The sequence below is a fragment of the Euwallacea fornicatus genome, chromosome 12, assembly GCF_040115645.1.
Source record: "Euwallacea fornicatus isolate EFF26 chromosome 12, ASM4011564v1, whole genome shotgun sequence".
Classification (NCBI taxonomy): domain Eukaryota; kingdom Metazoa; phylum Arthropoda; class Insecta; order Coleoptera; family Curculionidae; genus Euwallacea; species Euwallacea fornicatus.
In genome coordinates, this window is record NC_089552.1 from 2,606,831 (window position 1) to 2,621,751 (window position 14,921).

The 14,921-nt window shown below is 34.3% G+C and overlaps 1 protein-coding gene across 8 annotated transcripts in view; it reads left to right on the forward strand.

Annotated features, from left to right (window-relative positions):
* Eph (Eph receptor tyrosine kinase) overlaps nucleotides 1-12,426 on the forward strand; it is a 148,569-nt gene extending 136,143 nt beyond the window's left edge. The window contains exons 11-19 of one of the 8 annotated variants that reach the window (XM_066288019.1): nucleotides 119-301; nucleotides 770-787; nucleotides 1,941-2,081; nucleotides 2,984-3,249; nucleotides 3,309-3,518; nucleotides 7,444-7,622; nucleotides 7,744-7,902; nucleotides 8,325-9,009; nucleotides 10,019-10,149. In XM_066288019.1, coding sequence (XP_066144116.1) covers nucleotides 119-301; nucleotides 770-787; nucleotides 1,941-2,081; nucleotides 2,984-3,249; nucleotides 3,309-3,518; nucleotides 7,444-7,622; nucleotides 7,744-7,902; nucleotides 8,325-8,961 — 1,793 coding nt within the window. In that variant the 3' untranslated portion in view covers nucleotides 8,962-9,009; nucleotides 10,019-10,149. Of the gene's footprint in view, nucleotides 1-118; nucleotides 302-769; nucleotides 788-1,005; nucleotides 1,057-1,940; nucleotides 2,082-2,983; nucleotides 3,250-3,308; nucleotides 3,519-7,443; nucleotides 7,623-7,743; nucleotides 7,903-8,324; nucleotides 9,010-10,018 lie in introns of all 8 variants that reach the window. The other 7 variants (XM_066288017.1, XM_066288018.1, XM_066288020.1 and 4 more) reach the window with 7 other exon arrangements.
* Nucleotides 12,427-14,921: the final 2,495 nt, after the last annotated feature.

The window sequence follows — 14,921 nt, forward strand, 5'->3', positions numbered from 1 at the left end:
CAAGTAACTTTCATCGCAGAATAGCGAGAATGATGTAAATATTCCATAACGAAAAAAGTTTGCTTGATTAGCATTAACTATTAATTTGATGTTTCTGATTTAACATTCATTATTCCAGCCTACGTAGGGGCGGAAGAAGGAATGCAAATACGGCTCGTAGCAGGAGGAATCGTACTCATCGTCGTAATTCTAGTTGCAGTCATAGTTTTGACTGTCGTTCTCGTTAGGAACAGGTCAAATGACGAATGCAACAAGAAGCAACCCAGCGATTGCGACACTTTGGAATACCGAAATGGAGAGGGTAAGTACCATCTGGTTTTGTTCCTTGGTAATAGTGCTATGACTAGGGAATCATTAGTTCTACATCTTATGCAAAATTAAAATAGAACGAGACACGAGTTCCCTTCAAAGTTAATGTGGACATCGAAAGATTGTTTGGTTCTATATTAATTTTGATAAATTTTAGAAGAATAAAGGCACTGTGATAGCTTTCCCTTCTGGTGGATTTAACCTCTAGTTTAGTAACGCACTAATATCATTGATCTGATTTGGAAAGAGCAAAAACATTACATTTTTTTCTTAGTTTGAAGGCAATTTCTAATAAATGTAATAATAAATCAAAAGGGCAAATCCTTAGGAAATGCCGCCAATTTATTCAAAGTTCTGTTGGAACTTGCCGCAAGACTCTGAAAAAAATGCTCGATCCCCTTTAGATCACTGACTAACATGCTCCTTTAATTTGCACTTACACGCTCTTCCCTAACCCCAGGATTGGTAGTTACTTACAGTAAGTAGTGAATTATAATTATTAAAAGTTATATTAGATCGCTGATCATTAGGAAAAAGGTATACTTATTCATAGGGTGGAAAGCTAGATGGGCACCAACTTATTACCTCTAGTGTTGATTTTGGTTCGGTGCTTTCCGGTGGAGATGCTTATTTTTCTTATTTTTCCTGCGTTTTAATTATTTTTGTTTTTTTTTTGTTTTCCCCGATCGTGTTTAGTTCATCATACCAGCTTGGACAATCCTCCTATAGTAACCACCCATACCAACGGTAATTTTTTTGTTTTTATGTTTTAGTTCAGATTAGGGGACATGCAATATTTTTTTCCCAATTTTTGCCACCGAATTATTTTTTCTGTGTCGGAAATAACAATTAATAATGAAAGACGTTTCTAAAAGAGATGCAAGAAATATATTCTATTAAGGTTCTTGTTTGGGGGATCGAACAATCCAATATTATTTTGTTGAATTTTCATCAATTTTACACTTTGCTCTACTAATAAACCATTTCTTCTTCATCTTATCCTTATTGAACCGAAACTAACCTGTGTAAATGAAAATGAATGCTCTGAGACTTCAATCCTCTAATATGACGTTACTTATGGAAGCTTCGGTGGCTTTTCAGTGCATAGATTCATTTTTCATAACGACTGCCACTGTTAGCCCCTTCTTAGTTTTTAAAATGTTGAGAACCTCTACGTTTTCCGATAATTCGAAACTTCTAGAGTGCATATCTTAGACTATTCAATTTTGGTCACAAATGTTCAATTAAAGCAATTAAAATTTATCAGAAACGGACGACTGAACATTTCTGGGTTTGTACCAACCGTTTAGATTCACCACATACTAATACGCAAGTAGTCCGAGTTTAATTTGTTTCTATTTAAATATAAATTTACTTGCTTCGTAAGTTTTATTTTACATCATAGCGTGTGGAAAATTGCTCACAAATCCATTTGGAACATGTTTTCTGATCCTTTTTATTATGTACATAAAACGTTTTAATTTAATCATCGTTTTTATCTCAAATTAAACGGATAACTTGCTAATTTTGTTCTTTTTTTAAGCGAAATAAACCGATCGCGCTTCTCATCTGATCACCACTATTTAATTTGTTTTTACGTTTGCAGTAAAACTAATAAAATAATATTTTAGTGACTACACCTCTTTTCACTGGAATAAGCGGCTCGTCTAGGATGTATATCGACCCTCACACCTATGAAGATCCTAATCAAGCTGTACGAGAATTTGCCAGGGAAATAGACTCCAAATGCATTACCATTGAGGCTATAATAGGTAATTTTTTTAGTTTTCTTATTATTCAAATATCATTTATATCCAAATCCAAGTTTATGACTATTGGATATCATTATTACTACATTGAAAAACATTTTTAAGACTGAATTTGAATTTCTTGCGTGTTGGCCTTCGTTTTTGTTGCATCATTCGAGAATAAAAAAATCATGAGAATATCTCTTTGAATAATTATAGTTTTCAAAATTCGAATTCAATTTTAGCCTTTTAATATTATGAATTTTATTAACCCGAAGCGACATTAATTTTTTTGGCAAACTGAACTCGAAGATGATCCATCATTTAAGTTACTCTGAATCAGCCTGAATATTTTTACATAATATTAGATCACCTAAATTGCTCTAACTTTATTTCATAACGTTAAATAAAATGAGCTGCCCGAGTCTACAACAATTAAAAAGAGTCCTCATCATTTTTTATTCATAAGTTTTGCCAAGTAATCTGACCCAGTTTGATTTATTATCATATTTCCAAATAATATGTTTATGTATCTGAGCGGCCCTTATAAAATTTCATAATTTTCAAGTGATGCCCTTGACTTCATACTATATTTCCAATTATCCCGAAATTACCTAATATATTTTCAAAAATTTAGTATCCCAGACAATCTATTTTGGTTACTCTTAAAGCTGGCATATTACATATGAAAAGGGAATAACCTCATAAAATGATATATTTGCCCTACTTTTGAACGACATCCTCTATGGATATATATCGTATTTGAGAATCTTGGACTAACTCAATTCGCTTCGATTTCATATAAGGAAAAGTTTTAAATTTGCGCACAATCCCCATCCCCCATATTATTATTATTATGTTTATTTATTATTTATATTTGCATGTAAATTTCTTCATTTAATTTTTTTTATTTTCAAATTCATCAGGATGTTATTTTCAAGGTGGGGGCGAGTTTGGGGACGTGTGTAAGGGCAAACTGAAAATGAACGGGGCGGAAATCGACGTGGCCATCAAGACCCTGAAAGCGGGATCATTGGACAAGAGTCGCAACGACTTCCTTACCGAAGCCTCCATCATGGGACAGTTCGAACATCCCAACGTGATATTTCTTCAGGGTGTCGTCACCAAGTCGAATCCCGTGATGATCATCACTGAATATATGGAGAATGGGTCATTGGATACCTTTTTAAGGGTAAGTTGGTGAAGAATATCATTTGATGTTCGGGATGATAACGTTTTGTTTTGTTCCAGGCCAATGATGGGAAATTCAAAGTGATACAGTTAGTTGGTATGTTAAGGGGTATCGCGTCCGGGATGCAGTACCTCAGCGAAATGAACTATGTCCACAGAGACTTGGCAGCTAGGAATGTGTTAGTTAATTCGGAATTAGTGTGTAAAATAGCGGACTTCGGTTTAAGTAGGGAAATTGAAAGCGCCACGGAAGGAGCGTACACCACTAGGGTAAGTTTTTACCGTTTAATTTTAAACGCTTAACGAGAAAAATTGCTCCAAATTATAGCACAATTAAATCATTCCTCAAAACATTTTTTTTTTTTAATAGCGATGAGATTAAGCTAATGGGACAAAAAAATGTTTGTATTCACTTGTAGTTTTTTTTCTATCAGAAGAAAAATAGCAATACTAGCTTCAATCAGCGCATCTATACTTTTTCCATGTTTCACCATTAATCACGGAAATTTCGCAAAAAAATATATAGAGAAAGCGCAAAACTTCTCTTTATATGCCTAAAATTAAAGCGTTCGGAGGGAATTTTGGTGATATTTTAAATTACGTTTTGCTAAAGTACTAAAGAGGATTTTCCCCTTTCATAAAAAAACCCAACAAATGATTTTTAATTACACTCTATGGGGTATTCAAAAGCTTTTCGCCTATATTGTTAGATTTTGTACCGATTGTTTAGTTCCAAGAACGTCTATAATTGGGATATCAAGTCTAAGGAGCGCATAGGGTCCAATCTCTAACGGACAATGGATGAGTAGTTTAATTTTGCAGTTGAACTGGTTTTCATTTCCATTGAACGTTTAAAATATATCCTGATAGCGTCTGTGCGATTGCCTTCAAGTATTGAACACAGATAAGTAATCTAAGTTTCAGATAATATCACGTTATAGCTACTTATCTGGATAAATGAATTATGGAATATAAATTGAGTTGGGAAACTTTTACAGTTTTAACTGTATTTTAAACCTTTGTCCTAACCACTTATTTCATAAGTTGATCATTATTTTAACACTTCTGTCTGTTTCCTATCTGAGATTTTTTTCCGTCTTATCTGTCTTTGTTAAAGCTAAGCAAAGCTAGTACAGTAATGCGATATATGACAATAATAGAGGCCACTACAAAAGTAACATCTACAGTGGCTTCCATGAATGGCAATAATTGCTTATTGTCATCAAAACTTCAACCACATTTCCAACCCGAACGCTAATTTTCATTGATTTTCATGAGCCTACGGAAGACCAAGCGTGCGATAGATATTGCACTATGAATACTTGGATAGGTGATATCATCTTCAGGGGCTTACGGATCCAATCTCTAATGGATAATCGCACACAATTATAAAATCTCAATTGAATGTTTTTCTATTTTTTACAAATGTTGGAAACTTTTGTGCTGCCATCTATAAAACATCTTTTAAAATATTGATTATGTTAATGAAATAAGGTTTATTAAATTAAAGAATAAAAGATAACACGCAGAAAAATATAAAATTGTTTTTTGGTGCCGTGTAGAACTGAATGTGCGTCAGCCTTGTCAAATCTTAGTAATTATTGTACTTATTATATGTACATATATATCTATATACACGATTCTTCATTTCCAGAGGTTATTGATCATTTCATATTACTGCCGTTATACCAAAAAACTTATATCTCTACATAATCTTTCATAAAATGCAAAATACATATAATTTAAAAAACACATTTGCAAATGTGCTAATAGAATGGGTTGAACGGAAGAAGAAATAGGATTGTTTTGTTTGTCTTGTAGGGCAGAGATGGTTCAGTATGGTCCAGTTGTGACGACTGTCTTTCGATCTTGCAATTTGTTGCAGCCTTTCCATTATTATTGTCATGTGCTAAAGGTTTTTTAAATATAAATTGAAAATAAACAGTACAAAATTGATAGTTTAAAAAATTTTAATAGCAAATTGCATATTTGCACTTTTCCCTTCTAAAGCTAAGTTGAGGCAGTACTGAGTTTCCCCTATAAAATATACGGCTCTCAGACACATCTGCCAATTAATGCTTTAGCAAAAATAGAGTACTTAATTAGCCGATTTTTTAATTACAAGTCTTCCCACGGTAGCAACTTAGTTGGGGGGAAATATGTTAAAAGAGTCCTTAACTTTGAAAACGAGTTTTTTAATTAAATTTCTGCGCGCACCTCAAAGATCTTTTTTGAACTCTATCCAACAAACCTTCCAACCAATATGTTCGTTGTGTCGAGTGTTGGGCTAAGTGCAGAGTTAGAAGGTCCCTTAGGGTCCAGCCTCTAAAGGACACCTACAGGGAAAATAAATCTTCTCGGTGAGACTACATTGGGACACCATCATTCGAAGGTTAATGCTTTTTTAGCCAATTCTATTTCTCTAGAATAAAATTCCGCGGCCTGTCTCCACGCAGCGAATCCATACGTGAGGATCGGTCGCGTAATGGACTTTATTAGCCGCAATTTCTCATCGACGGACATGTGGCTTCTTCTGTTGAGCAGGGCCGCTGCTAAGGCTAGGGAGGCCATAGCAACCCTAGCGTTAGCAGCGGCGGCCCTTGAACACCTATTGGCTACTGTTAGTACCTATCTGTCTGTTAGCAGTTCAATTTATCTTTGCTTTGAATGGTATATTTTTCATACTACCATATACAGGGTGGTCATTTAGTGCGGTCTCGGAAGATTACGGCTAAACAATTTAATATTTTGAATTTCTTTTTTTTGCGTTATATAGAACTCGATTATGGGTACATTCTAAAATTGTTTTCGTTTTATACAGGGTGTTCTAAATAAGTGAAAAATATCAAAGTTATGTTTTTTTAAATAGGACGCCCCATATATTAATATCGTTTTAGATTTCTTGAGAAAAATAAATGTAAGTTTCATTAAGGTTTACTTGTCCTAAATCTTAAGGATTTCGAAATAATTAAGTTTTTTTAAAAAAATCATGCAATTTTAAAAACTTTGTTTTGAAGGAAGTTTAAACTGGAGTAAATCGAAATTCATACCAAACCTTAGATATGAGACGTATTTTATGCCAGAATTATTAAAATTGAAATATCTCATACAGTGCGTCCAAAAAATAACATGAAAATTGCATTCTTTTTGAAAGGAAATAACTTGCTTAATTTAAATAGAACACCCCATATTTTATTACTCGAAATAAGAGATAAACATATGACTAATCAAAAATCGTTACACTTTCCTATACCTAAATGTACAGGTTTTCTTCGAAAAATAAGATTTAAGAAAAGGTAGCAAAATTTATAATTTGATTAGTCATATGTATATCTCTTATTTCGAGTAATAAAATATGGGGTGTTCTATTTAAATTAAGCAAGTTATTTCCTTTCAAAAAGAATGCAATTTTCATGTTATTTTTTGGACGCACTGTATGAGATATTTCAATTTTAATAATTCTGGCATAAAATACGTCTCATATCTAAGGTTTGGTATGAATTTCGATTTACTCCAGTTTAAACTTCCTTCAAAACAAAGTTTTTAAAATTGCATGATTTTTTTAAAAAAACTTAATTATTTCGAAATCCTTAAGATTTAGGACAAGTAAACCTTAATGAAACTTACATTTATTTTTCTCAAGAAATCTAAAACGATATTAATATATGGGGCGTCCTATTTAAAAAAACATAACTTTGATATTTTTCACTTATTTAGAACACCCTGTATAAAACGAAAACAATTTTAGAATGTACCCATAATCGAGTTCTATATAACGCAAAAAAAAGAAATTCAAAATATTAAATTGTTTAGCCGTAATCTTCCGAGACCGCACTAAATGACCACCCTGTATAAGAATTGAGGAATATCGTAGTTAATCTTCCATTTCGAGCAGAGTTCAGCTAGATTTGGAATTCGGAAAAAAATCTATTTTATAGAGATCGTTTAATTTTTTTTTCCTTTTTATTAAAAACTCTTGTTATTTTTATTTTTTCGTTTTAAGCAAGACTCGACACACACTGCTGCCTTTGATGTATACTAATTATGCAGCCATATATTACATTGAAATTTCTTTAATTTTTGTTTTTCTATTAAAAAGTACATTTTCTCGCACCTCCATCAGATACCAATTACAGTCTCGATAGCTGGCTAAATTCCATTCTACATAGGTTTTTAGAGCGTTTCTTTATTTCAGGGCGGTAAAATTCCGGTGAGGTGGACGGCACCGGAAGCGATAGCCTTCCGAAAATTCACCTCAGCAAGCGACGTATGGTCTTTAGGCATCGTCTGTTGGGAAGTCATGTCGTACGGTGAGAGGCCATACTGGAACTGGTCCAACCAAGACGTGATTAAGAGCATAGAAAAGGGTTATAGGTAAGACATTTTAAAAACTAATTAATTAGCTTATTGCTACAACGAAATAGCCATCTGAGAAGGGACTGAGAGTAGTTGTTCTCCGGAAGTTTTAATTATTTTAAATCAAACTTATTTGCAGATTACCTGCCCCAATGGACTGTCCAGAAGCCATTTATCAGCTAATGCTGGATTGTTGGCAGAAGGAGAGGACGCACAGGCCCTCGTTCCTGTCCGTTGTAAAAACTCTAGATAAGTTAATTCGGGTCCCGGATACATTGAGGAAAATTGCTCAGAATCGGTAAGTGTCTTCAAATGTTGTTCCTGTTCAATAATAGTGTGATAGGTACTGAAAAGACTCACTTTCAAGTCGGTGATATCTAGGAATAAATTCGAGATGAACCATTTAGTTATTTTGCCTCAGTTTGCTACATTATAAGTGTTACACTTTACCATTATCTTAATCCAATTCCAGTACCTAAATCAAGCCTATAATTGTTTAAGTTTTAAAGCATGAGGATTCTATGTCTTAGAGGTACTTTGCAACTTCACAGCACAAACTACAACCCTTTTCTAGTGTTTTTGTTTTATTTTCACCCTCTTGCAAGCTTAACACTCATCAGCATTAACACTCTGAACCAATAAACTCTTTTGGTGTCTCTAAGACATGTCACGCACTATACACTAAAGCACTCACTCAATTCTTTCACTTTTGCATTTTAGAAGGCCGCTACCGCTTAATCACCATCACCCCGCATCCTGGCAACAGCCATATTTGCATCCCTCATCGACCCTCGAACTAGCCGGAGGCAACCCCTATCTCGGCACCACCCTGTCTCATGTAGACTCTTTGTCCGCCCATTATCTCCCCGATGTAATTTTGCTACAAAACTACTATCGCAGCTCAATTATTGAACACGAAATGAAAATGAGGTTCAACAGCCTTATGAATATCTCAGAAGATGCACATCAAATCAAGGAGATTAACACCGAAAGTTGGTTGAATAATTCTGCCTTTGATAGGCAATTCTATGGGGGTGGTACCACCTCCTCAGATTTCTTCAATAAAAAACCTCATTACTATCCAAATTTGGATCCGAAATTTCTGAATTTAGACGATGAGGCTCTCTTCAACAAACGACCCGACGAAGTATTCCAACAAAATTTGTACGAAAGGTCACCATGCCTAGAGGAGGCTATGACCGGTTTTCATGAGGAAAGTAATTTAGGGCCGATTTCTACCGATCTGGGGGTTGCCGACGACTGTTCAACGGGGTTGTTCCGGAATGACAGGGATGACAAGGGCTGCAGCTCCTCGGAGACCGCTAGTAGGGCCTGGGTCGATTTTGACAATTTGTAAATACGCTTTTTGTGTTTTGTTAACCCACCCCCGCTAAGGCTTTTTAAGGTATTATCACACTGCTTTATTTTTTGCATGCCTTCTTTTAGTTAATTTAAGTATTGTTGCTAATATAGGTTGGTGTCGGTTAGAAAACAATAGCTGGAACTCGGTTTAAAATTAAAAAAAAAAAAAAAACAGGAAAAGTAACACATAAAAATTCTCAGGCAGAGTGTTCTTTTCTGGAACTCTACGATGAGGGTCTTGATAACCAAAAGAGAGAAGAAGTCAATTAAATTGAGCAAAAGTTACGCAGTTTGGAGTGGGAGAAGGGTATGCCGTTTCTAAATTTAAAAATTACGCGGACCTTAGGAGGTATTCACAAATATTTTTTGGAAGATGGAAGAACGTAAAATTTGGTTTTCGACGAAGTGTCGCAATCTGTTGTTCGAGTTTCAAAACGGTGACGCAGGTAGCAGTTTTGGAAAAATCAAAATAACGATTGCAATAATTTTGACTTTTCATTGGAAAAGGTTTTTTCTATTTTGATTCTTCTTTTTTGTAAAAATGCCTTTTAAATCCGATTAACAGATTGTAATACGTCACTGAAAGGGAAATTTTGCTTTCAAAAACATAATACGCTTGATCATTTGTAATCAGAAAATTAAGGCCCCTTTGGGTGAGTATACGTAGATAATTTTACGTTAAACATACCCACAAACTCTAACAATCATATCAACTAGAACTAGGGATATTGCCTGTTACTGATGCACTGCGGCAGGTATAACTTGCATCCATATTTTTTGTTTGATATTGCATGTGGATATAGGACTGTTTTGAATAATGTTTAGATATCTTCACTTCGAATAGCTTTAGTTGAGATTTACTTTCATTTAGCAAGTAAGGTGCCATTAAGTTACTTATGTAACTCACTACTTACCTATTACTAATATGAAATCAAATACCTTCTCCTGAACCTGATAGGCCCTGGCCGATTTGTCATCGAACCTCGCATTCGTTATATCATAAAGTATTATAGAGTATTCGCCAGTTTACTTACAAAAATCCACTTTCGCAGCTCTACCAATCCCTTGTCAGCCGACGCCCCCGACCTGACTCAATTCACCTCCGTCGAAGAGTGGCTCAACTCCATTAAAATGACTCGATACCTGGAGAACTTCCACGCGGGAGGAGTCAACTCCATGGATGCAGTTGTCAACTTGACTGTAAAAGAACTGACGGAATTAGGAATCACCCTGGTGGGTCATCAAAAGAAGATCATGAATAGTGTACAGAACATTCGGGCGCAAATTCGCGTTAATGGCAATGAGGGTTTCCTGGTTTAGGAACCCGCACCCTTAAGACTTGTTACTTTAATTTTAGAAATCTCTCATCATTCGTCGTGTCAAATTTTTAGCCTAAATATTTGTGTGTCGTCTTAACGTCCAAAACAAAGTTGTGTCTGGACAGGTGTTTATATGAATAGGAGATTTATTTTGTGCGAAAAATAGCTTAAGTTGGGAGTTTTTAGTACTTGCCCTAAAACAGATACAACAAATGTGAAGTAATGAAACTACGAGATGGAGATTTGCTTGCAAATTTCAATTTTTTAATTTTATTTTTCTTATTTCACATTCATTATATCTATTTCTGCGTAAACGCTAAAAATTTCACACTAAAACAGGTGTTTATAGTCGATCGTGTTCGAGACGCGCCTGTTGAGTTGTGTACAGATTTTGCCAGATTTTGAACCAAAACCAGAAACCTGTGTCCCGATCATATGGGGTTCCTGAAAAATCCAAGAGTTCAAAACCATGATGGCGGCTTCAGTAAATTAATAATGCGGCAGCTTGTGCTTTATTATTTATTTAATTTAAGTAAGAGTATTCTCATGTGAACTGATGATAAAAAATGAACGAGTCCCTTTTTGTTTGATGCGTAATGCAAGAAACCAATGTGATTTATTTTTAGAGTTTATTGTTTGTTTCGTAGTGGTTTTTGTTTTTATTTTACAGGGCGAAACTTGGTTGAGGGTATAAAAGGAGCTGGGACAATCAGAAGATACTAATGGTACTGCCTAATTTAAATAAGAAAGTCCAAATTAGATTTTGAATGTCCAAGAAATTGATTCTGAACAGCGACTTTAAATTCATATATCCAATTCAGAGTGTAACATGAAATTGTAGGAGCGCTAAAGGGAGTAATAGCATAATGTATAGAATTTGGAATATTTTACGTCGCATTCAGCGGAAATCTCATGCCTAAATGATGACTTTAAAGTGGTTTCCAATTTAATGTTGCACTCAGTACCTAAATAAGTCCATTTTCCCCCAATTCATTTTCTCTCGTCACTCACGAGTAACATTTAAGGCGTAACACCAAAAGTAAGTAGCTTGTGCTAAGGAAAAATAAAAGCATTATTTTTTCACATATCAGGTTAATACATAAGATGTTTATAACAGATGTTTTAATTCTTATCAGAGGAAGTTTTGTTGATTTTGCCTAATGAAATACGCAACGGAGGTTAGGATTAAATCAAATATACGTAAGTATACTGGACTTTTCTACGTGGCTATAATCAAAACCTATGAATGTTGTAAATAAATGAATTTATAGCGAAGTTTTGGATACACAAAGAAATAGCGAATCGAAAATAGAAACGAAAGTTGTCACTTAAAATAACCCCCGAAAAAACCGTGTTAACAGTCCCCGAAAGCCTAAACTGTAAAGAGTAACAAACATTTTTTCATATGAATAATAGTTAGCTAATAAAATTTAATGTAAAATTAACTGTCCGTAGAATAAAAACAAATATAAAAGACTGTTGTCTAAAGGTAAAATTCTAAAAGTATAAGCATTTACCCCCAAAAAAATCGATAGCAATAATTCGGTGTTTTCTGATTAATCCTTGTAATTAACGCATTTTTCAATTGAACCAATTTTTATTCATGTCTGCCTCAAGTGTTTGCGTTAATTTCGCAGTTGAAGCCAGTAGAATATTTCTGTGTAAAAAATCCCTATTTTTAATTTGATCGAAGAAAATTCTCTGTCCTCAATTGCTAGTTCTGTCCTTATATATACATTATATGTATTTAGAAAAACGACTGAATTCTTACTCAATTTTTTTGTGTGTAGCTAAGATTTTAATAATGTTTGTATGTATGAAATTTGTCTGGTCTTTATTAAAAGCATTCCAAAAGTTTTTGTACATTTCTATCAATTAATTCGTGTAATGTATTTGTTATTAAATTTACAGCAAGTTCTTCATGGCAATTAGCTTATAAGTGCGAACTTGTGATTTTTCCTTTCGAGAAGCTTTTAACGTGAACCAGATTTAGATAAGTGAAGGATATTTATTTATTTCACGTTACATGAACCTTATACAGTTTTTTAATATATCTTTCTATACTTATTACGTAAGTCAGTGTAAAATTGTAAAATACTTGTAAAATATAAATTTATTCAATATAAAATATTAGCTTAAAAGTGGTTTTATTACTTAGTTTTGTGAGACTTTTTAAAGCATTACAAGAATGCGAAACCATGAAGGTAAATTAATATAAAGAACTAAAAAATTCTTTAAAAAAATTATGGCTGTTACAGCTCGGAACTCTTTTAGTTTTACACTAAATAGTTGATTTCGCATTAAAATTATTGGGATGAAATTATGAAAATAACGGTACAAGCAGGCGCAAACAATATTAAAGGGTTCATGAGTGAATTAGTGCTTTATTACTAGACCAATATTTATATAATAAATATTATTTACGTTGGATGCGATTTTACTGAAATAATCTAAACCCCTAAAATCCCAACAATATATAATCAAATCGAATGTAGAACATATTTTGCAACGCTTTTTGATTGGTGGTTGTAAAATACTCATGATCCACATGTTTCGCATGTCTGATTTATATTCAACATCGCACTGAACCAAAGCTCAAAAAACTTTTTTTTCAAAGAAGGGGGAAGGATCGTGAGGAAAATTAATCTTCTTGGTAAGACTACACTGGAAGCTCGTGCTTCTAGAGAGTGTGGGATTTTTACCACTAACAAATCATGCGTGTTGAGGATTCCGGACCCTGTGCCTATTAATCCTTGATCTTTTTTCGGCATAACCCTCTGGGTCTCGTTTTTTCTTAAAATCGTGGTCGAATGCTCGTTTTATATCCAGCAGAACCAATTCAGAAGTCAACCAGTTAGTTCTGTCTTCCGTGGCATTTTTCAATTAACTTCTTTGAAGAACCTCTTTTTTGCTGAATGCAGCTCCCTAAAGCCGCGACAGGCACGACGTTTCGAAGCGTTAATCTTCGCAACATGACTTTTTCCGCAACTTTACCGGCCTTACACAGGGGTGCAATTAGCCGACAATTTTGCGAAAATTTCTTATCTTTGCCTTTTTTACTGAGCACATCACTATTTTCTGTTTCCACCTAAAGGGATAATGGCGAAACCTGAGAGTGGTATTGGCAAATATCGCGAAGGGTCGTAACGCCTTTTCCTTGTCATATTTTTAAATAGTTTGTTGAAAATTCTTTCACCGCCAAGGGATTTACGAATTTTGAGATTTTGACGTAAGATTTTTTCGATTTTTGCCGGTACTATTGGGTTCATAAAAAAAGAGGGGAAGGAGAGGGCAAGTAATGATGTTGATTTTAAATTGCACAGCCCCACGGAATAATAGCCAACAGCGGCGACATCTATATGTACTAGGGATCCTCAGCCCCCACAAACAAAATTAGGAAACTTTTAGGGTATCGATAAATGTACGCATTCACGTAAGGGTTTATGCCAATTAGCAACAGTGTACCAGTACCAAAGGATAGTTGAGATTTACAGCTTGTTTAGAAGATCTATGCAAGACTGTTTCTTGGTTTCGGTTTTTGCCCCTAAATTCGTCACAACCATTTTCGGTCTTTGTGTCGACTGGGGGCGCAGATGTAAGTGGTGGGGACAATTAGCTTTCTCAAGCACGTCTTTGGTGACAACGTACAAATGTAGTCTTACTAACTTTCATCGTTTGTTACAGTCTGTCTCATTGTAAAAATCAAGCAAAATAGATAGTTTCCAAAATTTCAATTTGTGTGCCGGTGCGTCGATATTTATATAAAAGGGTAATCCAGCCGTCATTGTTTATATACCATTTACGTTCATTTTTCACCGTCTAAAATATAAGAACGAATTTGAATATAGGTTCGATATACACGTGGGATATGTTTATATAAAATTTTCTTATATACACCCACAATTTGTTGAGGGAGATGTCGAACATCATATAGATTAAATGTGGATCTTCAGTACATAATCTTAAGCTATCCGGTACTCTATGTACTGCAGCTGGGGTAGTTATCAAGAAGTCTGAAATTTAAAATATTGAATTGATGTAAGTTATAAATCTCAACAAAAGAAAAAATGGAACGTCTGTAACGAAACTAACAAGCGCACGTTATACGCTTAGTCACCAACCATTTTTGTTACATACTTTCAGATTTTAAATTGGGTATTTCAAATTAGAACCACCCTCTCCATTCTTATAAAACAAACGTAAATAGATCTATTTAAAACTAATTTAATAAATTTCATCATAAATCAGAAAACACGCGTGATGTCAAGCAAATTCCTGTGAAATGAACGAAACAAACACTAAAGGAAGTAGTTTCGCTTCAGTGTTGCCATATTTACCATAAAAACTGAATCACCAATTACTCTCAGAGATGATTGTTGATTCCCTTAAATAAGTATTAATGTGTGTCTGGTTCATGTGAGAATTATGATGGTCCGCGGAAATTTGTGTGTCGTAAAATGATAGAATTGCAATAGGTTTTGTTCATCAGTTAAATATGGTATATTAATAATTTGAGAGCTCGGCAACATTGCGTATAAATGGAGGTTGCTTATTGGATATCAGCCAACCCGAGTGAATGCATGTGACAATCCCGAAAATAATCGAATGGCAACGATTTTCCTACTACGATATATAA